Consider the following 25,206-nt stretch of genomic DNA (forward strand, 5'->3'; position numbering starts at 1 on the left):
AGAGCCTTCTCTCCGTAACCCCCTACACTCGATCCAAGTTAGAGCCCAAACTGGTGGCTAGTTTGGCCTGCAGAGAATTAGTTTCTATTTTGGGTGTTGCTGTCATATCTTCCAGCTCAACCATCAGAATCAAGTGAAACTTTCAGCAGTGCTTCTTCTCCATACAAGCACCAATCGATCCAAGTTTGATTGCATTCTGCCAGCTGGTTTGGTCTCTACTCGCTAAGTTACTAAATCTGAGTTTACCTTCTATTTTAGTGACCTGCTGGTATCTCCCTCTTCAGCCATCAATCGAAGCTGAGATTTCTAGGGTTTCATCACCCTTATTGGACCTTTACTTGTTAGGAGTATCAGTACCATACGAGTTGGGGAACTACTGGTTCTGGAGTTAGCAATTTTCTGATGTACCTCTGTTTCAGATCTGCAGTTGCAGTGTTTTGGCTGCTATTCGGTTATTTATGTTGTGGGTAATTGGGACAAGGTTAATCCTAATCTAATCTTACATTACTGGGTGTCTATTTAATATGCATTGTTCATTCATCACTGTACTTCGTAGTTTTTACTTTAAGTCCTTAATTATTTCTTAAATGATTATTCAATATTATCTGTCTTCATCCATTATTGCATAATTTACTTGTTTTCTTTGCCCACTATGTCTTATAGCACTCAAACAATGTATATAGGCAAATATTACACAAGGATTCAACGTTTACTGCCAACCAAGGGTGCAAATCCAAATCACAAAATTGGATGCTTTATTTTACAATTTGAAGACTTAAATATGTTTATTAAGCCTAAAACAAGCTTCTCTTAAAGTTTCAGAGCCAACTATGGCCATTTGCCCACCGAAACAAAAAAAAAATGCACTATCTCACCGAGATCTCGAGAATCTTGACCTGGTCGAGACACCTCCTCGAGACGAATTTTTGAACCTTGCTTAAAAGAAGTAGTGATCAGTTAAGGAAGTTCCTAGTTCATTCTTGTTGTTAGCCATCACTGCGCTCCCATGCTGGACAACATCCGTAAACGTCTGCAGCTTTGGAAAGGCAAACTCCTATCCTATGCAGGCAGACTTGAGTGCATTCGTTCGGTTCTTCAAGCTTCCTACATCTATTGGTGTGGTATTTTCAGTATCCCTAAAGCCACCATCAAGGCTATAGAGCACCTCTTCTGTGCTTTCCTCTGGAAAGGGAATGACACTTCTAAATTCCTCCACCCAATCAGCTGGATGTCCATTTGTCTTCCCAAATCTGAGGGAGGTCTTGGCATTCATCGCATTCGTGACTCCAATACTGCGGGCATCCTCAAACTTATTTGGAAAATCTCCTCCCGCCAGGATTCCATCAGGGTCAATTGGGTTTACTCCCACCTTCTTGGTCTGTCTCTATTCCATCTGACTCCTCTTAGATATGGCGCAAAATTCTCCTCCTTCACCCTCCGAGGTATATCAACCTCTATTGTTGATGGCTCCTCCACCTCTCTTTAGCTTGATCCTTGGCATCCTCTTGGGGTGCTTTACAATTTCTTTGGGCCCAGATCGATCTATTCTTCTGGTCTTCCTAAAGCTACCCCTCTCTCCTCCCTTATTTCTCTAGGCTCCTGGACCCCTCCCTCCTCTCTTGATCTCTCAATTCTCTCCCAAATCTGGTCGTCCCTCCCTCCCCCCTCCATCCGTCCCCCCCTTCATGCGGATAAGGTTCTTTGGCTTACTTTCTCCAACGGCCTTTTTAGCTCCTCCTCAACCTGGAATTTTGTTCGAGACCCCAGTCCCAATGTCCCCTGGCACAAATTAGTTTGGTTCAAAGGTCATATCCCTCGCCATAGTTTCACAGCCTGGAGAACCCTTAGTCTTTGCCCCCCCCCACCCAAGCCTTTCTTCTCCACCGCAACATCCCTGTCTCCCCTTCTTGTACCTTGTGTTGGAATGGCCACGAAGACATACCCCACCTCTTCTTTGCTTGCCCATTCACCTCCCCCATCTGGAAAAAAGCCCTCTCCTCGATTTGGCCCCAATGCAGGAGACCCCTTGCCTTTGAGTGAGAATGGCTCTGGCTGGACATGACATTCTCTGGGACTACTATCTGTGACACTATTGGGAAGTTTGTTTTTGGCACCGCTATTTATCATATCTGGATGGAAAGGAACCTCAAGAGCTGGACTTCCAACTCTCGGTCGTTGGATTTGATTTGGAAAGCCATCTTCTTCGACATGTCCTCTAAGCTTAATTTTATTTGTCACAAGCAATTTTTGGATACCCCAAGGAACAGGCATATTGTTGTATCCTGGAGTCTTGATTCGTCTCTCTTACAGTCTCCCTCCTCTGCGTAGGTCGGGTTGATTGTTCTTTGTTCCCCCCCCCCCAAAGGAACAGGCATATTGTTGTATCCTGGGCATAGTTGTCACGGCGTCACGGCGATCCAAGTCGGTGGAGGGGTGTCACGTCGATATATCGACATGTCGCCCACCATGGCGTTGCCATGGCGAGCATGTCGACCATGTTTTATTTTTTATTTTCTCTATTTTTAATGTGTTAATAGATGTATACTCAAGCCATGTTTTATTTTTTCTCTATTGTTTCTCAAGTTTTAAGAAGAAAATTCAGAAATTGAAGAAGAAATCGAAGAGGGAAAGAAGAAATCGAAAGAAATCGAAGAGGGAAAGAAGACAGAAGAAGAAATCAAGAAGAAATCGAAAGAAATTGAAGAGGGAAAGAAGAAATCGAAAGAAATCGAAGAGGGAAAGAAGACAGGAAGAAGAAATCGAAGAAGAAATCGAAAGAAATTGAAGAGGGAAAGAAGAAATCGAAGAGGGAAGAAGAAATCGAAGACAGGAAGAAGAAATCGAAGAGGGAAAGAGAGTCAGGAAGAAGAAATCAAAGAGGGTCGCCATGGCGTAGGTCACCATGCAGCCCTCTCCAGCGCCAGGACGCCATGGCGACGCCATGACAACTATGATCCTGGGGCCTTGATTCGTCTCTCTTACAGTCTCCTCCTCTACGTAGGACGGGTTGATTGTTCTTTGTTTCCCCCTTTTTCCCTCTCTCTTGTATATTCCCCCCCCCCCCACTTTTTTCTCCCTGCTCCCTCCTGGGGTTTGGTAATATATTTATTCACCAAAAAAAAAAGGTTTCCTGCATGTCAGAATGGTTTGGGATGTTGATGGACAATGGTAGCAGCAGAGGAACAGAATGTTGAAGCATTACTTTGAAAACAATTCAACTTGTTAAAACTGTTCTCAAGCTAGAATTTCTACTACCCTAGTCAATTACATTAAAATATTAAAAATAAAAAAAGAAAGCTACAAAAACTAAATCAGCTGTATCATTCATTAAAAAGTTTGTAGCAGTATCTGAATAGAATCAGTAAACAAAAGAGAAGAGATGAGATGGGAGAGAATGGGGGACTGACTAGAGAACAATAGTCGATAGATCTAGCAGTTCCCCCCCCCCCCCTCCCCAAGGCTTTATTTATAATCAGAAAAATAGAATAAGACTCCTGTTTGTAGAATGAATCAAAAATAAAATAAAGAGAACAACTTAAAGACTAACCCAACTCTTCTAGGCATACTAGGAAACACAAATACGAAGTCACGATAGGAGGGAAAATCCCCATGTTTGATTGAGAGGAATGATTGGACTGCCAGTGCGACAGCCCTATTCTATTTATAATAAGTGACATATACGTACAAGTACATTAATGCCCCTATGGACAGAGTTACCCTTATACCCATATTACACCCAATATTACAACACCCCCCTCAAGTTGGTGCATAGATATCACACATGCCCAACTTGCATACAATAGGATGAAACAACTTACAACTTAATCCCTTTGTAAAAACATCTGGTAACTGATCTCCGGATTTTACAAAGGGAATACAAATCAGCCTTTGATCTAGCTTTTTTTTAATGAAATGACGATCTATCTCCACATGCTTGATGCGATTATGTTGGACTGGATTGTAAGCAATACTAATTGCGGACTTGTTGTCATAGTAAAGCATCATAGGAAGGGAAACATGAAGGTCTAGGACTTTCAAGAGACCTTGAAGCCACATAAAGTCACAGATGCCATGAGACATGGCATGAAATTCAGCTTCAGCACTAAACTGAGCAACAACTGTCTACTTCTTACTCCTCCAAGTAACCAGATTGCCTCCCACAAAGGTGCCATAACCGGTGGTAGATCGTCGATCATCTAGAGAGCTAGCCCAATCAGCATCGGTAAAGGCCTCAACTCGCAAATGGCCATGAGAAGAGAGGAGGATTCCCTTTCCTAATACAGACTTCAAGTAGCACAAGATCCGAAACACAGCTTCTAAGTGTGAGGAGTAAGGATCATGCATATACTGGCTTACCAGACTAAGAGCAAAGGCAATGTCAGGACGAGTGTGGGATAGGTAAATCAACTTCAACCAATCTTTGATACTGTCCCTTATCCACTGGGTCACCAGTCATACTAGTGAGATGAACATTTGCTTCAAGAGGAGTATCTGAAAGATACCCTTGGTAGAGCAGACAACCTCAATGCCAAGAAAATAGCGCAGCTTACCTAGGTCCTTAATCTCAAACTCTTGATCAAGGTAAGTCTTTAGGCGAAAAATTTCCTCTGTGTTGCTCCCAATGACAACATGTCATCAACGTACACAATGAGGATAGCAATCTTGGAGCCAATTCGCTTAATGAACAGGGTGTGATCAGCATTGCTTTGCATGTAACCTACGGACACCATAGTTTTGTGGAATCTCCCAAACCAAGCATGGGGAGACTGCTTCAGCGCATACAAAGCTCTCTTGAGCTTGTAAACCTTTCCCTCAGTTTTCTGGCATGAGAAACTAGGAGGGATTTCCATGTACAACTCTTCTTCCAGTTCACCATGAAGAAATGCGTTCTTGATATCAAGTTGTTGCAAATCCCATCCTAAATTCACAACATAAGAAATAATCACCCAGTTGGTAGTCATTTTGCAACTGGTGCGAATGTCTCCTGGTAATCCAAACCGTAAGTCTAGGTAAATCCTCTTGCAACCAGCCTAGCCTTCTATCGGTCCACTGTCCCATCCATATTTTACTTTACACTGAAAACCCACTTGCAACTCACGATCCTTTTCTGAGGAGGAAGAGATTTCAGGGCTTGCATTTCTTCAATCATGGCTGTTTTCCATTGCAGTTCTGTGATAGCTTCCTACCAATTCTGAGGAATGGAAATAGATGACAAGGAAGACACAAAGGTATGATATGAATGAGAAAGAGAGTTGTACGAAACCACCTTAGCAATAGGGTATTGAGTACAACAGCTGGCTAGGTGGTGTTGCAGGTGACACCGGAGCCACTGGGGTGGTATCTATTTGCTGCTCACGATGACGACAGGCATAAACTTTCATGAGCGGCTGAACATGACTAGGAGAAGACTCCCCCTGGACTGAAGGAACTGGAGAAGAGGAGTCTGAGCCAAGAATAGGTACAGCTAGAGGTACATCTTCACCAAACAGAGAAGACTCACCCCATGAAGAGGTGTCGGAGAGTAATAGGCAATTGACTCATGGAATACAACATCCATAAAATCAAAGACCCAACGAGAAGGGGGGTGATAGCACTTGTAGCCCTTCTGGGTAGCAAAGTAGCCAATGAAAACACACTTAAGTCCCCTAGTTTACCATGAAGATGGTGATTCCGGACAAAACAAGCACATCCAAAGACTTTAGGAGGGATTAGAAAGGTGGAAGAGCCCTAGAGAATCTCAACCGGAGCCTTGAAGTCAAGGACACAAGTCGGCATCCGGTTGATGAGATAAGAAACAGTGAGAAAAGCTTTGCTCCAATACTGAGGAACATTCATTTCAAACATAACAGCATGGGCCACCTCCAACCGCAATCCACAATATCATAGCAGCAACAACAATATAGAAAGCACTTCACAAAGGCCAATGGTAGGTAGCACTTCACAAAGAAGACCAGTAGTAAGCAGTCATCTTCTCAAAGAAAGATAAAAGTGCAAATCCAATGGCTACATCAAAAGCCCTTCTCAAGGAAGGCAGGTTGTAAGTAGTATCCTGATAGCAGGACTGTGGGGAAAAGGAAGAAAGGTTCTCGATGATCTTCCTTGTGTGTCGGCCACCATGGCTGGTTTGAAGGGTTTCTCCTCTCTCTCTTCTGGTTTCCGGTGGAATGTCGTCCTCACCTAGGACCACCTGCTTTCCTTGCCATCCCGCCACTTCCCTTGCTCGTCCATCCCCCCCTCTATCACCCCCTGCTGCTCCACCCCATTCCCAATGGAGTGACCTTTTCTAGCCTGCTCCTGCTTCTTAATGTCAAGGCCTTCCTCTCCATTTTATTACCCCTTCTATTGTTGGCTCCTCCAAAGTTGCTCTCTATCCTCTTGGTCTCCTTGAAGATGAGGCAAAACTCTGGGAGAATTGCTTAGTTGGTCACTTCCTTGGTTCAAGGCCCCCTTTCCATATTGTTAAGCTTTCTCTCTCTAAGCAATGGAAGGTTGTAGGTAATCTTGAAACTTTTCTTCTGGATAATGCATTCTTCATTTTTAAATTATCTGATGAGCTGGACAAGCTTCGCACTCTGGAAGGAGGCCCTTGGCAAGTTAGTAAGAAGCCAATCTTCCTCCATCAATGGCACCGCCATCTGCAACTCAGGCGGGTCGATCCTTCCACTATTCCTCTTTGGATTTCCCTTCCAGGGCTTCCTCTTCATTACTGGTGTACAGAAGGACTTAGCACTGTGGGATTCGTTTTAGGCACCCCTCTCTTCTCTGATCTCCACACCATGAGAAAAAGATCGTTTGGCGTATGTAAGGATATGTGTTGAAGTTGCAGCAGATAACCCCTTGCCTTCCTACATAACGGTGAATGAAGGTGAAGATTTCTTCTTCGAGCAAGAAATCCATTTTGGCTGGAAGCCACCTCACTGCCTTGTATGCAAGACTTTCAGGCATGACTCTAGTCTTTGCTCACCAAAAGTAGCCCCAGAACCTCCTGCTGATCCGACCACATCAGAAGGTAATGGTCTTCCTCAGGAAAAAAGAGTCTCCTCTTCTCCGGTTATCCTCAGTGATCCCATCTTCTAGTCCGATGGTCTCTCTCCTATGCGAGGTAGATCTAGAACCAGGCAAAGGCACCGGAAACACCGCCTGAAAGGGGCTCAGATTTCAAGTTCCCCCACTGCTTTACCTGTTGGTCCGAACAACATTGCAGCTTTGGCTTCTAGCGATGTGACAGACCCCAGCTCCATCCTCGAGGATCTCCCTGCTCACACTACCTCCAGTCGTCACTCTCGCATGGGTTCCGATGTCAACTCTGGCAGAGGCTCTGTTGTGTTTCGATCTCCTTCGCCTTTGCTATCAGACACTCTTCTGCCCCTGTAGACTGCTCTTTCCGTTGCGAGGATAGAACCTTTTTCTTCTCCAAGTATCGACTCTCTTCGTGAATCTCCATCTAAAATCCCTCTCCCCTTGTGGGCCCCCTCTCCCACTTTTCTCCCTCTCTTCTTAACCCCCTGTTGTGGTCCCTCCTTTTTCTGAACCCAATTTTTCTGGGCCCATCTCCTCTGGCCAACCTAATCACTTAACCGATTCTTCTTTTACTGGATCTAGGGTCTGCCCATCTGGGCTTTTACCTACCTCAAACCCGTCATCCTCTCCACCCCTCTCTTCTTTCTCGAGGCCTAACTCCCAGGCTTCTTACTTGTCCCCTCCATCTACTCTTGTTCACTCCTACCAACAGCGTCACCGTAGTTCCTCCCAATTCAGGTGCTTTCTCCAGAGGCTTCATGGCCTTGTGTCGGGTCCCCCTCATTCGTCTAAATGAATCAAGGTGTCCTTTGGAACACCAGGGGTCTCAATTTCCCCTCTAAACAAGTTGTTGTTCGTTCCCGCCAGCTTCTTCGCCCTTCCTTCTGTTGTCTTCTAGAAACTCATGTCAAAGAGTCCAATGCCTCCAGAATTTTGAATTCCTTTGCCCCTGGTTGGTCTCTTTCATCCAACTACTCTCATCACCCCAATGGCCGTATATGGGTTTTGTAGGGTCCTTAAAAAATTAGAATTTCCCTTCTTTCGGCTTCTCCTCAGTTCTTGCATCTCAAGTTCTCTGACTGCCTTGACCATTTCAGTTTCTTCTTCACTGTTGTTTACACCTTTAATAACCCAGCTGAAAGAATTTCTTTATGGGGTGATTTACGTTCCATTGCTGGGCAGACTGGGCTCTTTTCCTTGGGGGCTAGGAGGAGAGTTTAATGTGATCAGATATGGTCATGAAAAGCAAGGAGGAGATCATTTGGATTTGGACTCTATGGCTGCTTTTAACGATTGTATTGAGGATGTAGGGGTGAATGATCTCAGGTGGACTGGTCCTACATTCACTTGGAAAAAATAAAAGAGCAGGCAGCTCCCAAATTGCCTGTAAGCTCGATAGAGTTATGGTTAATGAAGTCTGGCTCGCATCTTTTCCACCTTCTCATGCCACTTTTGATACTCCTGGTGTTTCAGATCATTGCCGCATCTCCTTGGCTATCCAACCTTACACTTCTTTTGGCCCTAAACCTTTCAAATTTTTTGATATGTGGACCTCTCATCCTACTTTTTTACCTATAGTCCATGTAGCTTGGGATGAGCCAGTCCAAGCCTTTTCTTCTCCCCTTATTGCTCTTGCCAGGAAGCTTCGAAATGTCGAATCTGCTCTTAAGGATTGGAATATTAGTTCTTTTGGAAATAGTTCCCAGCAGGTTTTGGATTGCAAGGACAGGTTATCTGCTATTCAGCTGCAGCTCCAAACTGATAATTTCAACGGTCCTTTGGCAGAAGAGGAAAAAGATGTTTCTTTACAGCTATCCTCCTTGCTTTCTCAAGAAGAAAAATTCCTAAGGCAGAAATCTAGAATCAAGTGGTTGGATTTAGGGGATTCCAATACAGCCAATTTCCATCGCTCCTTGAAATCAAGAACAAATTGCAATTCCATAGTGCAGCTTATGGCTCAAGATGGATTCCCGGTTACAAGAGTCAAGGATATTAAAGATATGGCAGTGGACTACTTCAAGAATCTTTTTAGTGGCTCTTTGGCTGATCCTGGTCCTATCCCAAACAACTTGCTTAATAAATTCATCCCTAGTGAGCTTCTATCCTCCCTCAGGTCTATTCCGGATGAGGATGAAATTGTGGCTGCTATCATCTTTCTCAAGGCCAATAGGGCCTCTAGTCCCGACGGGTTTAGTATGGGTTTCTTTTTAGCTGCTTGGGAGATAAGGAGGATTTATCAAGGCCATCCAAAGTTTCTTCCTCAATCCTAGTCAGATTAAAGGGATCAATCACACTTTTCTCTATCTTATTCCTAAGAAGGAAGGTGCTTAAGTTATGTCGGACTTCAGACCTATTGCTCTGTGCAACCTGCTATACAAGTTTATTGCTAAAATTCTTGCCATTAGATTGAAGTCTGTTGTGGATCTTTTAGTCGGTGACAATCAGTCGGCTTTCATTCTTGGTAGAAATATTTCAGATAATATTCTTCTTTGCAATGAGATTGTTAGAGGATTTGACAAGAAGCATCATTCCCCAGTTGCTCTAATGAAGATTGATAACCACAAGGCTTTTGACTCTTTGAGGTGGGAATACATTCTTCAGGTGATGACTAAGATGGGATTTCCTCCAGTTTTTGTTCATTGGATCCACTATTGTATCTCTACTCCCAGATTCTCTGTTCTGGTTAATGGTAGTCCTACTGGCTATTTTGCCTCCTCGGTGGGAATTCGTCAAGGTTGCCCTCTCTCTCCTTACATCTTTGCTTTGGCCCTGAATGTTTTGTCTAGGAGCATCCAAACTTGTACAGATCAGCAGCTTATCACTCCTATTCCCAAGTGCAAAGCTCTCAAGCTCTCTCATATGGCCTTCACATATGACCTTATGATATTCTCTAAGGCCTCGATAAGGTCCTTTGAGGCTATTATGTCTTGTCTGCAGGAATTCGAAGATCTTTCAGGGCTCCAGATCAATCCAACAAAGTCTCTTGTATTCTTAGCTAGGGTCTCTAAAGCGGACAAAGCTGCTTTGGTTGAAAAATCTAGGTTTTCTGTTGGTCATCTCCCAGTCAAGTATTTGGGCTTACCTTTGACCCCAGCCAAGCTTTCTACTCAGCATTGTACTCCAATGCTGGATCTTATTAGGAAAAGACTTTAACTTTGGAAAGCCAAGCTTCTCTCTTTTGTTGGGCAGCTGGTCCGGCATTTTTGCGTTTCCCCAATCTACCATCAAGTCTTTGGAATCTCTCATGTCTTCATTCCTCTGAAAGGGTTTTGACACTTCAAGGTTTCTCCATCCCATTAGCTGGGCTTCAGTTTGTCTTCCGAAGGAGGAGGGGGTCGGGTTTAAGGTGAATCACTGAGGTGCATTCGGCAGACATCATTAATTTAATTTGGAAGATTATCTCTAAAAAGAAAAGTATTTGGATTGATTGGATCTACTCAGGGCTCCTTCGTTCTGATTCTTCATGGTCGGTCTGTCTCTCTCCTGATGCTTCTTGGGTCTAGCGTAAGATTTTAGCCACTCGTCATGTTGCGCTTGGTGCTATCTGCTCTCATATTGATGATGGTAGCTCTACTTCTCTTTGGTTGGACCATTGGCACCCCATGGGAATCCTTATCCACTTGGTCAGCTCTAAAACCATCCATTACTCAGGTCTTCCAAGACATTCTAAGGTAGCAGACATCTTAGATCCAGTCGGTTGGGCTCCTCCCTACACCATACATCCTGTGCTTAGTAATATTTGGAATGCCCTACCCTCAATTTCTAGAAGACCCTCAAGGAGAGGTGACTGTGTTATCTAGACTCCAAATTCTTCAGGCTCTTTTAGCTTTAAAGCTGCTTGGGATTTCATTCGCACTAGAGGCTTTCTGGCTCCCTGGAGGAAGCTTGTTTGGTTCAAACATCACATCCCCCGTCACTGCTTTACGGCCTGGCGAGTCTTCTCCAACTGCCTCGATGCCTCCCAACGCAGTCCTTCCTTCGTCATCGTCAGATTGCTGTCTCTCCTATGTGCTGCCTTTGTTGGAATGCCATGGAAGATATTGACCATCTCTTCTTCGCTTGCCCTCTCTCCTCTTCCAATTGGAAAGGCATCTTAGCTAAATGCTGGCCTAGAAGTCGGAGAATTCTTCCCTTTAATAGAGAGTGGATTTGGGTAGATATGTCCTTCGTTGGATCTTCTATTTGTGATACGGTTGGCAAGTTGGCTTTTTGTACTGTCACCAACCACATTTGGATGGAGCGTAATATCAGGATATAGACCTCCAACTCTCAGCCTCTCCAACAGATTTGGGATTCCATTTCTTTTGAAATTAAAGCATCCTGATAATGTGTACTGTTCCCTCTATGTGTAATGACTCCCCAAGGAACAGGCGTATTGTTGTATCCTGGGGTCTTCCTTCTGTCTCTCTCCAAGCCTCTGCCTCCTCTATTTGAGGCTCAGACTACTTGTATTTTTTGGTTTTTTCTTCTCTCCCCTTTTGGGGGCTGCTGTATTATTTTTTCTCTTTGGTAATGAATTTTTTATTCACCCAAAAAAAGTAGTATTCTGCTCGAACACAGGCAGATATAGAGCCCCAAATAGAGGACTCAAATAAAAACTCCAATGATAAATAGGCAGTATAGGTTATTGCGGACCAGACAACATCAGTTTGTTGTAGACCAAATACCAGATAAATAATATAGTTTAATGTGGACCAAATAGGCAGTATAGTTTACTACGGGACCAGACAGCATCAGGTTGTTGCAGACCAAATAAATATGAATTGTTGCTAAATACCATCTTTAGATAAAATTGTTGTTGAGGACACAAACAAATAAATAATAGTAATCTACAGACAAAAATAATCTTGAGCTGATGACTTGAGCAGATAAGAGAATAATAATCTTCAATTTCCCCCTCACATGTGCCATTACACGTGACAAATAATGACACCAATAATTAGCATCTCAAAGGATGAGTATCACAAAAAATCCAATAATCAAGTGTAGCATTGCAATAAGATCCCAATAAAATAATCCTCAATTCACCCCTTCACGGTAGAAATCATCTCCATGCAAGTAAGATCCCAATAAATAATTTCCAATCTCCCCTCATGGTAGCAAATAATTGTCATGCAATTGCCAATCTTCAAAAATTGGAAATCACAAACTGATGTAATCGAGGGCCCACCAAAGCATAGTTATCAAGGCGTCGCCATGGCGTCCAGGCTCCTTGGTCGGCATGGCGAGCGCCTTGCCGCCATGGCGGTGTCGCCTTGAATTTTGCCCCTCTAAAACGCCATGGTCGCTTTCCCGCCTTGATAACTATGCACCAAAGTAATAATATGGCAAACATATAAGCCCAATGGTAATTCTGTAATTACTTCAGGAAATACCCAAGTGATGTGGAACACGAGTCAAAATATCCAATTGGGTTCAGTGTGGACCCACCCAAGTACACAATAAGCAATAGCATGGGTTAATGGCAGAATTGTAACTAACCAGAATGTCCAAAGGCAAGGGGTACTGGGTAGGTAATAGGGTGCAATCAGATAAATAATGGCTATTCTGTAAATATATGAAAGATACAAGGGAGAATGGCAATCTGGTAATAAACCAGAATTTTCAAGGGGTCAATTTGGTAGTTAAATAGGAAAATAGACAAGAGAGGAATTAGGATCTATTGAGTGAGGGCAAACTTGGAAGTAAAAGATATAAGTAAAATAGAGAGGTTGGTAACATAGTAAAAAGGGCAAATTTGGAAGAAAGAGAAAAAAATTAGGACATGAGTGACACGAGTCATGGGGTAATAAAATAAAATATAAAGAGAAGTACTTAAATAGGTAACATGTGAAGGATAAGTGAGGAGGCTAATTCTGGAATAAAAAATGAAACATGAGAAAGAGATGAATTACCACAAAGTTCAAGGAAGATTTGGAAATTTCTGAGGAGGGGAGCAAAGCATTGTGAAAAGTCGTCGTCTTCTTGCATTCAGAAACCAGAACCCACCAGCGACAAAAGCAGGCCACTAGGAAGTCATATTCTTCGAAACCCCAGTCACTGACCAGATAAACTCGCAAGTCGCAACCAAGAAATAGGGCAGGAGGAGGCAGTGATCTCACAAGGGTTACCGACCACTGCGACACCCATTTTGCACAAGGAATTCATTAAGACTCCAACAGAGAACAATATGGCGGTGGAACGAAAGGAGGAACCAAGCTTCAGCGAGCCAGCTTTGGGGAGCATCGATTCCATCGCAGCAAACCAGAGTTCTACTTCAACAATCGACTCCAGCAGCAGCAATTGCTTATAGCAGCAAAACCATACCAGATAAGAAACCTTTTTTTTTAACTTGCAGAGACCTTCCCGCTTATCAGATTTGCAGTTTTTTCTCCCCCTTCTTATTCATCGCTCTAATACCATGTAATAATATCTGAATGGTAGAATCAGTAAACAAAAGAGAAGAGATGAGATGGGAGAGAAGGGGGGACTGACTAGAGAACAATAGTCGATAGATCTAGCAGTCTCCCCCAACCCAAGGCTTTATTTATAATCAGACAGATACATAGAAAAGGACTCCTACTTGTAGAAGGAATCAAATAAAATAAAGAGAACAACTTAAAGACTAAACCCAACTCTCCTAGACATACTAGGACTCACAAATAACAAGTCACGATAGGAGGGAAAACCCCCCTATATCGTGTTACAATAATTAACAAAGTTGAAACCCTCTCCTGTCTGGAGAGGCAATGAAAGAGTGAAACGGACGCCGGGGGGGGGGGGGTGGGGGGGAGGGCACAGAGAGACCTATGAAATATTCAGTTCCCTTAAATTTTATTCATTCAATTAATTAATTTGCTCGCTTCTGGTTTAGGGGAATGAAGTACATGGCAAAAGATGATAACCTCTTTTACAGTCAGTTCAGTTTTTCCAAGTTGGATGGAAAAGGAAAATATGCACAAGATATCTCCATCCACCTAATATTATTCTACATCTACACGAGACTTCGTTTAAGATAAGTTGCATTGATTTACCTTTAACATTAAAATAAAAAAGTTCATTTGAAATGATCAATTTACCCAGAATATAGGAACATTTTGAGCAGCAAACAAGATAAGAACATAAGAAAATTTTTTTATAAGTAGAACATAAACAAATAAATTGGAAATGCAGCGACAAACATTAGTTACAAAGCAAAAAGGGGAAATTACCAGCTATAGAATTTGCAGGAATATGATAGGGCAACCGCAGAAGCTTTCCTTCGTCAGCATCGTACTTCAATACAGACATCAACCCATACTCATCTCCAACATACCTGATTGTAAACAGAACATATGTTATGCAATCTGCACCAAGTCTACCTCCAGCCAATTAGAAGCTGACTAAAAGACGATTCAGTGAACTATCTTATGCCAGTATTTACATGAATTGGGTGCCATAAATCACGGAAAAGGCAGTTATGTTGGAGTCCCAGGGCAAACAAAAAGCTATACACCTGTGTTCCAGATCCCAAACCTGCCAAATCAAAAAATATATTAAACCAATTATTATCTAGTTGAAAATTGATAGAGGATCTCTCTGCGTTTTTCCTTTTTATTTTGTTTCTATTACTTTAATGCCTGTCTTAATGGTTTGATTGACACTTCTACACAAATAAAAAACAGATAACATAGAACATTAAAAGCACTAAACCATTGTTTCACAAGGACATAGATCATTAAAATCATGTACCTGAATGTCATTAATGTTAGAGACACCCACCAGAAAACCTTGATTGTGTAGAAACTGCCAAAAAGACAATAGAATGTAAAATTTATGAGATAAATTCTATCTGAAGAATAGGATGCAAATAAACAATTTTTTTTTTTTTTTTTACTTATATGAAAAAACAAGACTCAACATTTTGGGCAATGGCTACTGTATTACAGTCATTCAAAATTGTCCTACATTATTAACTGAACCAAACATTTAATAAATTGCTAAATTAAGATGCCAGGAAAATCAAGTTGATCAATCCTATTCTTAAATTTATTTATTTTTACTACCGGAGGAGATGATAAACTACATTTCGAGTTCACCAAATTTTACAGATAATTTCAGGTTTAGGTTTCAAAAGTACGTACACATTATCATTCTAACAGAACGAGAAAGCAAAGGAAATATGCATGTGGTTTGTACTCAGCACATCGGAACACATTTTAGTTTTGATACTGCTAAATTATAAAGTAGTCATATTTATCATAGAACAAATATAAACTGAAAAAGTCAGGAAAGTTTGCAGTCCAAACAATTGTGTCCCCTTAAACTAACAAACCTCTAAATGTTTGTAAGACAATTGCTTTGGTGACATGAGAAGGCCTTCAATGTTATCACCACCAATAATTTTTATCCTACCATCCCTGCAGTTGAGTGGAAAAGAATAAGAAAATCAATTGCAGAAAAAAATTATTCTTCCAATCACTAGAAGAGTAAAATACCATGTAGGGCCAGACATTGCCCCTTTTATGGTATTTCAGCAAGGTACAAACTACATCATCTTGTATATTTGGAGTATGCTTTCAAGCTTTAATAAATTCATTACTGGAAAAAAAAAAAAAAGGAGGGAAGGCTATCAAATCAATTTGACTACATATACAGCACTCAACCATTACCTCTGAAATATCCTCACATCAAAAGACATAAAATCACAAAATTCTTTCATTAGATAGCATTTTCATGAAGAACAAGCAACACGATAATCAAATTAAGTGGTGGGGATTATCATATTGAAGGGGACATGGAGCTTTATAATTTTATTAATCAATAATTGTGATTATTCTTCCAATTTATAGCCAATACTATTTTCCGCCATCCAAAATTGGATAGGGTCAACATCACACCAGAGGACGGTATCAAATGCCCACTTGCCAAGTATGAAATGTTATAGGCCCTTGTCATCTTATCAAGGGATGAAGCCCCATGACCAGATGCACCTTATGGTTTTTCATGGAAAGTGTAAGTCAAATATTGGAAAGGATCTCACAACAGTAGTGTAAATTGTGTTTTAAATTTTTTTTTTTTTTTCATAGTGAAAGATAAGAATTTATTAAAGAAAGGACAGAGAGGAAAATAGATATAACACCAAAAAAAAAATGAAAAAAACAAAAGAAATGCGAGGCTGATTGCTAAAGAAATCTGAATAAACCATTCTTCACAAGATCCGGAAAGGAAGTGAGAAATGTTCAGCCTCTTGAAGCTAAGGTCCTGGTGATACAGGAATATCCAGGTCTATTGTTTAAGCTCTTCCGTGCATGGGGATATCAAATACACTCCACACCACAAGAGGATTAAATAGAGAGAATATGGCATAACAGTCTTACAAGTCCAAGGAATGCTCATTTTTACACTGGAAAAGTAAAAAAGGACTAGAAGTTTGCAAGTGGTCATCAACCACAGGCTGCAAAGCAAAGGATCATATCACTTGTTTGGGCAGCAACCTAGTTTTTACATTCAAAACAGGATTCCTTCTTTCTATTTTTAGTGAAGGATGGAGTTTAACCACTTAAGGAAGAGGTAATGTAGTTCTGATTTAGATGAGAAAACCAGTACCAAGACAACATCGACACACAGAAAAAATATCCAGATTCGAGAGAAATCACATAAAACCAGATCAACAACTCAGATTGGCGTATAGAGTTAGTCGAGTGGTCCTTTATAGGGGTATAACAGTGGCTGAAAACCCCAGCTAGATCCAATGGTCAGATCTACTGATGTGGACTACTCTTAGTGGAACTAGGATAGATCAAAACCAGTCAAACCAGGAACCGAATGACTGATCAGAAATTCAGAATACAAATTTCATATGCTCAACAATAACTCAACTAATGCCATTGAATTCAGGTATAACAGATCCATATATATCAGATATAGAATATCCTTCAAAACAGCAACAATCAAATCCTACTTGGAGTAGGATTGCAGTATCTACGCAGCAGGTTCAGAATATGACAATAGAATAGCGTATAGAATACTGACCATAGTTGTCAAAGCGTGACCTAGGAGCCGCCTAGGCGTCCAGGCGGATCTTTAGGGGCCTAGACGACTGCCGCCTTAGTGTAGGGTGTGTTGCACTGGTTTAATTGGTATCGGACCAGGTTCTGGTACTTAATTATGCCAAATATTTTTTATATTTGTATTTCATCTACTTAAGATATTATTCATAAACAAGCAAATACCCCCTATTTGAATCCAATAAAAATAGTTAAAAAATCAAATTCTTAAAGGTTAAAAAGTCAACCCCCTAGTTCAAGAAAAAAAAAAAACTGGATTTTTGGCGGTAGGTGAAATTTTCAAATTTCTAATGCTAGGTTTTTTCTCAAATGTGAAATTCCATAAATCTTAATATGGTAAAACATTGATAAAAACCCAAAGAGCGGTAAAATATTCAATTGTTTTGATATTTAAAAAAATATTTTTATTCAGAGTGATTTTGACAACATTTGCGCAAACCAAATAAGGTTTGACCAGAACATAACTCCTTCAATATAAATCGGATTTAAGTAATCTAGGATTTGTTGGAAAGCTGGTTTTGTGTTCTACCTAATACAAAAAGTCTCATGTAAAAATAAAATCATTTGATCAGTCAAACTTCTTAGAGAACAATAACATTTCTCTAAATCGAAAGCAATTTAATTACTTATTGATAAGATCATATTTTCTAAGAACAGTATAAACCAAATGTATGTTTTGATTGTTTCAAACTTTCAATAGCTTGTTTCTTCAGTTCTGCTGTCTTCTAGTTCTATGTTGATTTTTGATGACTTTCTGTGGCTTAATATTGATTTTTGATTACTTGACGTGACTTAATGTTGATTATTGATGACTTGATGTTGCTTAATATTGATTTTTTATGACTTGATGTGGCTTAATGTTGATTTTTGATGATATAAGGTACATTGTAGCATATTAAATAATGTTAGAAAAGAGGGGAAATAAAAAATAACACTTGGGCGCATTGGTTGCCTAGGCGGGCACCTTGTCGCCTAAGCTCTTAGGCACCCCTCCACCGCCTTAGGTCGCCTTGCCGCCTTGACAAATATGATACTGACCACATAAGATTTCTGAAATCAGAACATAAATCAAACCTGTAGAACACCTGGATTCCAGCAGTCCTAGTGAAGGTAAAATAGCTATATCACAGGAACCAGAACCGAAACTCGATTGCAGGTTGTGGGAGAGCAGAATACTGAATTAACAATCTTCAAATGAACATCAAAGAACAGAGGAACAGTACCTGGGCTTCCCACTGCAAGGATTGGATTTACCACTAATCACACCTTGAATCACCACCATGGTTCAAGAAGTCAACCTTTTCGGTTGAAATCAACCGAAATAAATCCGGTTTCGACCCTGGTCAGTACGAAACAGACCACAGCTCAGCCAGTATACAAAATTTCGACCGAAACTTGCAAATTTCAGTTGAATCTCAGTGCGATTCGGTGGTGCAGTTTCATTTTGCCGAAATGCTACAACCTGGTTATACTTATTCCTAAAGTCGATTGAAACCAGTACTGTTTCGATCAACTCAGAGGCTGGTTTCGTCAGGTCAAAACCTCATTTTTTTACCAAAAAGGTTGATTATAGGCTTGTTTTTTGGCATTCCAATTCTAATTATTGGTGGAACACATTGATAGAAGCTTGTACAACTCATCTACAACATAGATTTGGTGGATTTGAGGGAGATTCGTTGAAAATTCAAACTTTGAGGTAATACCCCTTTCCCTGAAGTAATTTTTTGCCAAAAACAGGGTAAATATGTACTAGTTAGGCTTCAAGTTTTTATATATTAGATAATATTAGCCGTTCTACAACTCTATGGAGTCAGATTTAATTTTCTATTTTTAAATTATTTTTTAATTTCTGGTTTAAAAAATATTTTATCAATATGATAAGCATCAAATGTTTTGCGACTAGGTAAAAAATGGGCCATCTTCGAAAATCGGTCAACTACCTCCATAATAGAATCATAAATCTCATGAGTAGGAGGTAGTCCGAGTACAAAATCCATGCGTATATCCAACCAGGGTGCATGAGGAACATGTAAAGGTGAGTACAAACCTGTATTCTGTTTAGTTCCTCTAGCACGTTGGTATATACGACACCTTTTTATCACATGATCGATTTCCTTTGATATGTGCAGTCAGTAGTAGCGATTAGTGACCTGAATAAGATTCTTGTCCTTCCCAAAATGACCTCCCAAAACTCCTCCATGTAACTCCCGCATAATGTGATGACGTAGGGATGAGTTAGGTATACACAACCTGTAGAAACGAGAACCTAAAACGATGCAGAAAAGAATGGAAATTGCAAACAAATAATCACAATGCAAACACAAAGATTTAGGTTGTTTGGCAATATTGCCTATGTCCATAGTGAGATGAGATGTGCTTCACTATCAATGGAGAATAGGGTTACAAACACTCGTCCTCACACCTCTCAGATTATAGAGAAAATCATCTTGCTGCAAATATATAGTGAAACCGTACATAGGCACATATTACCGAAATACCCATGTAGCCCTAAAAAAATTTTCATCAGGGGTTGTCACCCCCCAAACCCCCACCATGGCTGCTAGTTCGTTGAGACCCCAATAATGAAGATAACGCACAAAGTGGGCCGATTCCCCTGGGCCTCGGCCTTCAGAAACAACCGCAAATGCAAGGGATGGAATACAAGACATTGTACCGCAAACATAATGAATGGAGTATTTTGGGTGTTGTCCGCCATGTTGCAACTCCTGATGAATCTGAAAAAATCTTTATCACCTGCATATTCCCCACTTATCTAATCAATTAGGCCCAGAGGAATCGGACCACTTTGCAAGGGATGGAATACAAGACATGGCACCCCAACTTAATCAAGTCCCAAAGAACAAGTAGCCATAATGAATGGAGTATTTTAGATGTTGTCCGCCCTGTTGTAACTCCTGACAAATCTGGAAAAATCTTTATCAATTACACTACATATTCCACCCCCCCTTATCTAATCAATTAATTGCATTTGTTTAAAATGTGTTAAGGGTTAACACTTTGCGACTCAATGCATACACAAGAATGTTCTCTTTGCCAACCTTGTACTTCAATGCAAACATGAATTCATGTAGATAAGCCACCAATCAGTTGCTAACCGACTTTTGAGAGTAAAGGTGCTTAAACGCCTCATGATCAGTATATAAGATGAACTTTTTACCGGCTAGATAGTGTCTCCAGTAGTATAACACGTTAACTATGGCATAGAGCTCCAAATCATAAGTGGAGTCGCGTCGCTTAGCATCATTAAGTTTCTCTCAGTAGAAAGCGAATGGATGGCCACCTTGCATAAGCATAGTACTAAAACTTGCGAAATTTCGGTCGAGATATCGAATATTTCGAGTATCTCGACCTGTTCGAAACGAAACGCAAGTCCGATATGAAAAAAATGCAATATTTCAAATATTTCGGAAATTTCGATGAAATTTCAAAAATTTCAGTCATCTCGTTTCGAAAATTTCGGACATCTCGGTAATTTTTGGCATTTTACACCCACAAAAAAATACCATATTTCGACGAAATTTCGGTCAGACCGAAACACCGAAACGAAACGAGATTTAGTACCATGGTACACCTCCTAAGGCGATGTGTGAAGCATCTATAGCAACTTCAAACACTCACTCAAAGTCTAGTAATTGTAGGATGGGTGCCTTTGTCATCATCTTCTTGATAAGCATAAAGGCTTTGTTTGTCGCTGATGTCCATTCAAATATTCCTTAGTTCTGTTTCAGCCATTTAGTAATTGGTGCCATGACTATGTTGAAATTGCGAATAAATCTTTGGTAGAAAGATGCCAACCCATGGAAGCTTCCAACCTCAATAATATCATAGTACTCTCAAGACTTGTCCTAAATGATCAATATGGTAGTCTGGATACTTGTTGTAAATCAAAATATCGTCAAAATAAACAACCAAAAAGCGACCAATTAATTGACGAAGTACCTTAGTCATGATTCCCATTAAAGTGCTAGATGCATTTGTCATACCAAAAGGCATGACTTTCCATTCAAACAGTCCATCCTTAGTCTTAAAGGTCCAATTTTGAAAAGACCTTAGCTCCAGACAGCATGTCTAACATATCAAGCTGTGGAAAAGGGAATTTCTACTTGATGGTAATCAAGTTTATAGCTCTTCTGTCCATACACATACGCCATGAGCCGTCCTTCGTAGGTGTAAGCAAGGCTGGTACAGCACACAGGCTTAACCTTTCCTGAATGAACCTATTTCATAGCAACTCATCTACTTGCTCTTTTAACTCCTCGTGCTCCATACGGCTAAGATAGTAAGCTGATAAATTTGGTAACACTGAGCCAGGTACCAAGTCAATAGCATGTTGAATGTCACATATGGGTGGCAACTCATCTGGTAGCTCTTCAGGCACTAAGTCTGAAAAGTTAGAGATCAGGTCCTTGATTGGCTTGGAAAGCATGACCTCTGATTAAGGAGTCACTTCCCTAGTAACAAGAACCTGCAGTAGATGGAGCCTCGTGCACTGGGTTGCTCTTTTTTTTTTTTCCCTAGTAACAAGAACCAGAATAAGTCACGAATCCTTACTGGACTTGATAAACTCCTCTGTGATATCCAACATCTTCTTGCCAGTATCAATATCCTTCTAATTAGTTCTCAATTGCTTACGTTACGCTTGACTTCTTCAGCTGGGACATTGATGGCTGAAAAACAGTATGCTTCCGTTTGAACTAGAACACACACTGATTCTTCATACCTCCCACCATCACATCATGTCATATAACCAGGTTGTCCAAGTAACACATCTTACATCTATCAGCTTCGTAGCACAACTTCACCACACTTCTCCCTCATAACGATGGAGCTTTAAAGGCACTGAACACCTTTGATTCATAGCTCAAAAATTCGTGGAAATTTCAGCGAAATTTTGAATATTTTGGTAGTTTCAACATGGCCGAGACGAAATAGGATGTGAAACGAAATAAGCGTTGTTTCGCTGAAATTTCTGTCATTCTGGCTGTTTGCCTTCCAAAATGGCCAAGCGCAACTCATGGGAAAAAATACACTATTTCAGCAAAATTTCGTCGAAATTTCGGTATTTCGCTCGTCTCGGTCTGACTGAAACAGCAAAATGAAATGAGTTTTCAAACCTTGCTTTGATTTACCTCCAATGCATTGCCATTAAGAAGAGAGACCTTATATAGTTGTGGGTGCTTTTTTAGTTTGAAGTTTTACCTTCTCCACAAAAGCCTCAGAAGTCACATTTACACAACTGTCACTATCTGCGATCACTTGCACTGGTTTATTTCTAGAGCGATACAAGTATAGAAGATATAGTGATGTCGCCAATCCTCTCCCTTGGTTTCAACCACTAGGATGTGGCTAACCACATGAACACCGTAGGTTTCCTCCTCATTTGCATTATCATCATTAGCATCACCACTATTTTCTTCATCATCAAGTGGATAGAGAAATAAGTCATCATCGTCAGCGTCTTCCTCCACATTAGAAACTACATTAACTTTCTGGCAAAGTGGGCAAACCTTTGCAACATGTCCATATTCCGGATAGTGAAAACATTTTGTCTTGTTGCTGGTGGTCATGGGAGTCTTTCCTTCATATCAAAATGTGTAAGAGTTGTAACATGTGTAGGTCCGTAGGACCCATATTTGTGGGTCTAGGTGCTAGAATATTTCTCTGGTTCTCCCCAGCTTGAAACCTGTATCTCCTCACAGAGGATGTCAGTAATTCTTCTGCATGCATAGTATTCTCAAAGCAATCCTCGAGACTGTGAACGTCGGTGAGACCATTGCTTTATTGATATCAGGCTTCAATCCCAATCTAAACCGGGATAATGGTTGTACATCATCCACTTCAATGCCGTTATGAGCAGAAAGAGAGTCAAACTTCTCCATAAATTCAGCTACTAACGAATAGAGATCTTGCAGTTGAGTTCTAAATGTCTGTGGTAAGTACTTTTCCTTCAATTCTTGTTTACAGACCAACTAGGAGCCAGTACAAAAGGATCTGCAATGAACTGGTAAGCCGATTGGGGCAGAAAATGGTTTTGGATCAAAATTAGGGATAGGGTTTGAGTTGTTGGTTATGCTAGGCAGGTGTGGGGGAGTCTATCAGTGAAGGTACTGAGATGGTTTGATGAGCGGAAGTGTGTAAACTAGCTAGGCAGCATGTTAGGGTTTCGGGTTCCGGGTTTTGGAAAATAGTAAATTAATGGTTTCTAGGGTTTACAATGGAGGGAGGGGTCCAAGGCTTGGATCGAGTGCTAGGGGGAGTGAGAGTGAGATTCGGTTAGGCTGAGGTAGGGTTTTGATGGTTAGAATTGGCTGGGCTGTAAATTAGGGTTTTGGGGTTTAATGTGGCAATGGAGGATCTAGGGTTTGGCTGGATGAAAGGGGGCAGAGATCTGGATCGAGTGGAGGGGGTATGCTGGAGATGCTGTGGTTTGAATTTGATGTAATTCGGATGGAGGGTTAGGTCTGTACAGGATTTAGAGTGTGGAAAACAGTAAAAACTAAAAGGGGGAGATTAGGGTTGGGCTGTGGAGGGTTTAGAAGAAGTATGGAGATGGGAATGCTATCACACTTACTTGCAGTAGTAGGGAGTAATCGGCAGCAGCTTGTAATGGCAGTAGCTTGAATAAAAATTGGATCTAGGAACTTGAACTTGAAACTAGGACTTGAAGAGAACCACTCAGGCTTCATACCGCAGAGTGTTGATTGGATCAGACACCAATCCCACCAACGAACCACCCGGGCTCTACACCGCAAAGTGTCGATTGGATCACACACCAATCCCACCAACTTTGATCACACACAAAGGAAATCTTCAGTAGAAGAACAGTTGCAGCAGCTTGCAAGAGAGAAATTTCATAAACAGTGCGGTAAAGTGGAGCCCCACGGTTTGCCTTTATTTATAATGGCCAAAGGCCTAAATTCCTATGCAGCCTAGGAATAGGAAATCCCTAATCCTTGGCTGAGTTTAAATACAAAACAATCCCTCTCTAAAATTCGTGTAGAGGTGTGGAACCTAAAATAAAACTTAAGTTAAGAAGATTCTATGCCAAAAGAATATTCTAAAATCACTTAAATTGGACCAGTGGTTCAATTTAAAACACTAAAACATGAAAATAAACTAAGTATAGGGCTAATCCCGTATGCAACTTATATACCCCAACTTTAGGCCCACAAAAGTGACCTATTACATAGAAAACCTATGGGACCAAAGGCCCAACATGTCTACCCTAGACTTATTTCTAGGGAAAGAAGCCCAGTTTGGTGACAAACCTGCATCAGGGTGCTCTGCCCTGATTCTCAAGCTTCCTTTCATAAGTTCACCATTTATGTGCTGCACCAATCAATTTTGTTCAAGCCAACTTCATCTTCCTTGTTTCAAAGAGTTAAAACCAATCAAAATAATCATATAAGCTCGCCAACCAGTCATAGAATACCCATGGGTCATGCTTCCCACCATACTCCTTCAAGTCTAGCTTGACCTTCTGTGTATCATCAAAGCACCTTTCGGGAGTACCATTATCACCATTAAAGTATGCATGCATGTGGTCTTCAAAAGATGTTGAAGTGAGTAATCTGAGTATGATTGTTAGATATAGACTATGTTGGATGTCTTGCCTCACCTTCAAGAGGTGCAAAATTGCTGTGGATAGTAGTAATTTGGTTCTCCACTGCAGTCAGCCGATCAGCAATGCTTCTTTGATCAGTAGTCAGTTGTTGTAACATCTCCACTATCCTATTATAAGGATCAGGAGGCTGGTCTGGAGTTCTTGAGCTGTTCTCTGCCATAACTCTGATATGAATTGGTGTAGTTCTGATTTAGATGAGAAAACCAATACCAAAACTGGATAGACACAGTAAAAATATCCAGATTTGTGAGAACTAACATAAAACCAGATTAACAGCTCAGACCAGCATATTGGGCTAGTCGAGTGGTCTTTTATGGGGGTATAACAGTTGCTGAAAAACTCAGCTTAGATCCAATGGTCAGATCTACTGATGTGGACTACTGCAAGTGGATCTAGGATAGGTCAAAACCAGTCAAACTAGGAATCGAATGACTGATCAGAATTTAGGTTTTCATATGTTCAACAATATCTCAACTAATGCCATTGAATTCAGGTATAACCATAGTATTAAAT

At 40.9% G+C, this 25,206-nt stretch overlaps 1 protein-coding gene across 3 annotated transcripts in view; it reads right to left on the minus strand.

Annotated features, from left to right (window-relative positions):
* The window catches only part of LOC122671267, a 71,477-nt gene that overhangs the window by 17,826 nt on the left and 28,445 nt on the right, over positions 1 to 25,206 (minus strand). For all 3 annotated transcript variants that reach the window (XM_043868398.1, XM_043868397.1, XM_043868396.1), the window contains exons 3-6: positions 15,314 to 15,398; positions 14,731 to 14,784; positions 14,423 to 14,514; positions 14,211 to 14,314 (exon numbers count right to left, since the gene is read on the minus strand). In XM_043868398.1, coding sequence (XP_043724333.1) covers positions 14,211 to 14,314; positions 14,423 to 14,514; positions 14,731 to 14,784; positions 15,314 to 15,398 — 335 coding nt within the window. The remainder of the gene's footprint in view (positions 1 to 14,210; positions 14,315 to 14,422; positions 14,515 to 14,730; positions 14,785 to 15,313; positions 15,399 to 25,206) is intronic.

Source organism: Telopea speciosissima, chromosome 8, assembly GCF_018873765.1.
Source record: "Telopea speciosissima isolate NSW1024214 ecotype Mountain lineage chromosome 8, Tspe_v1, whole genome shotgun sequence".
Classification (NCBI taxonomy): domain Eukaryota; kingdom Viridiplantae; phylum Streptophyta; class Magnoliopsida; order Proteales; family Proteaceae; genus Telopea; species Telopea speciosissima.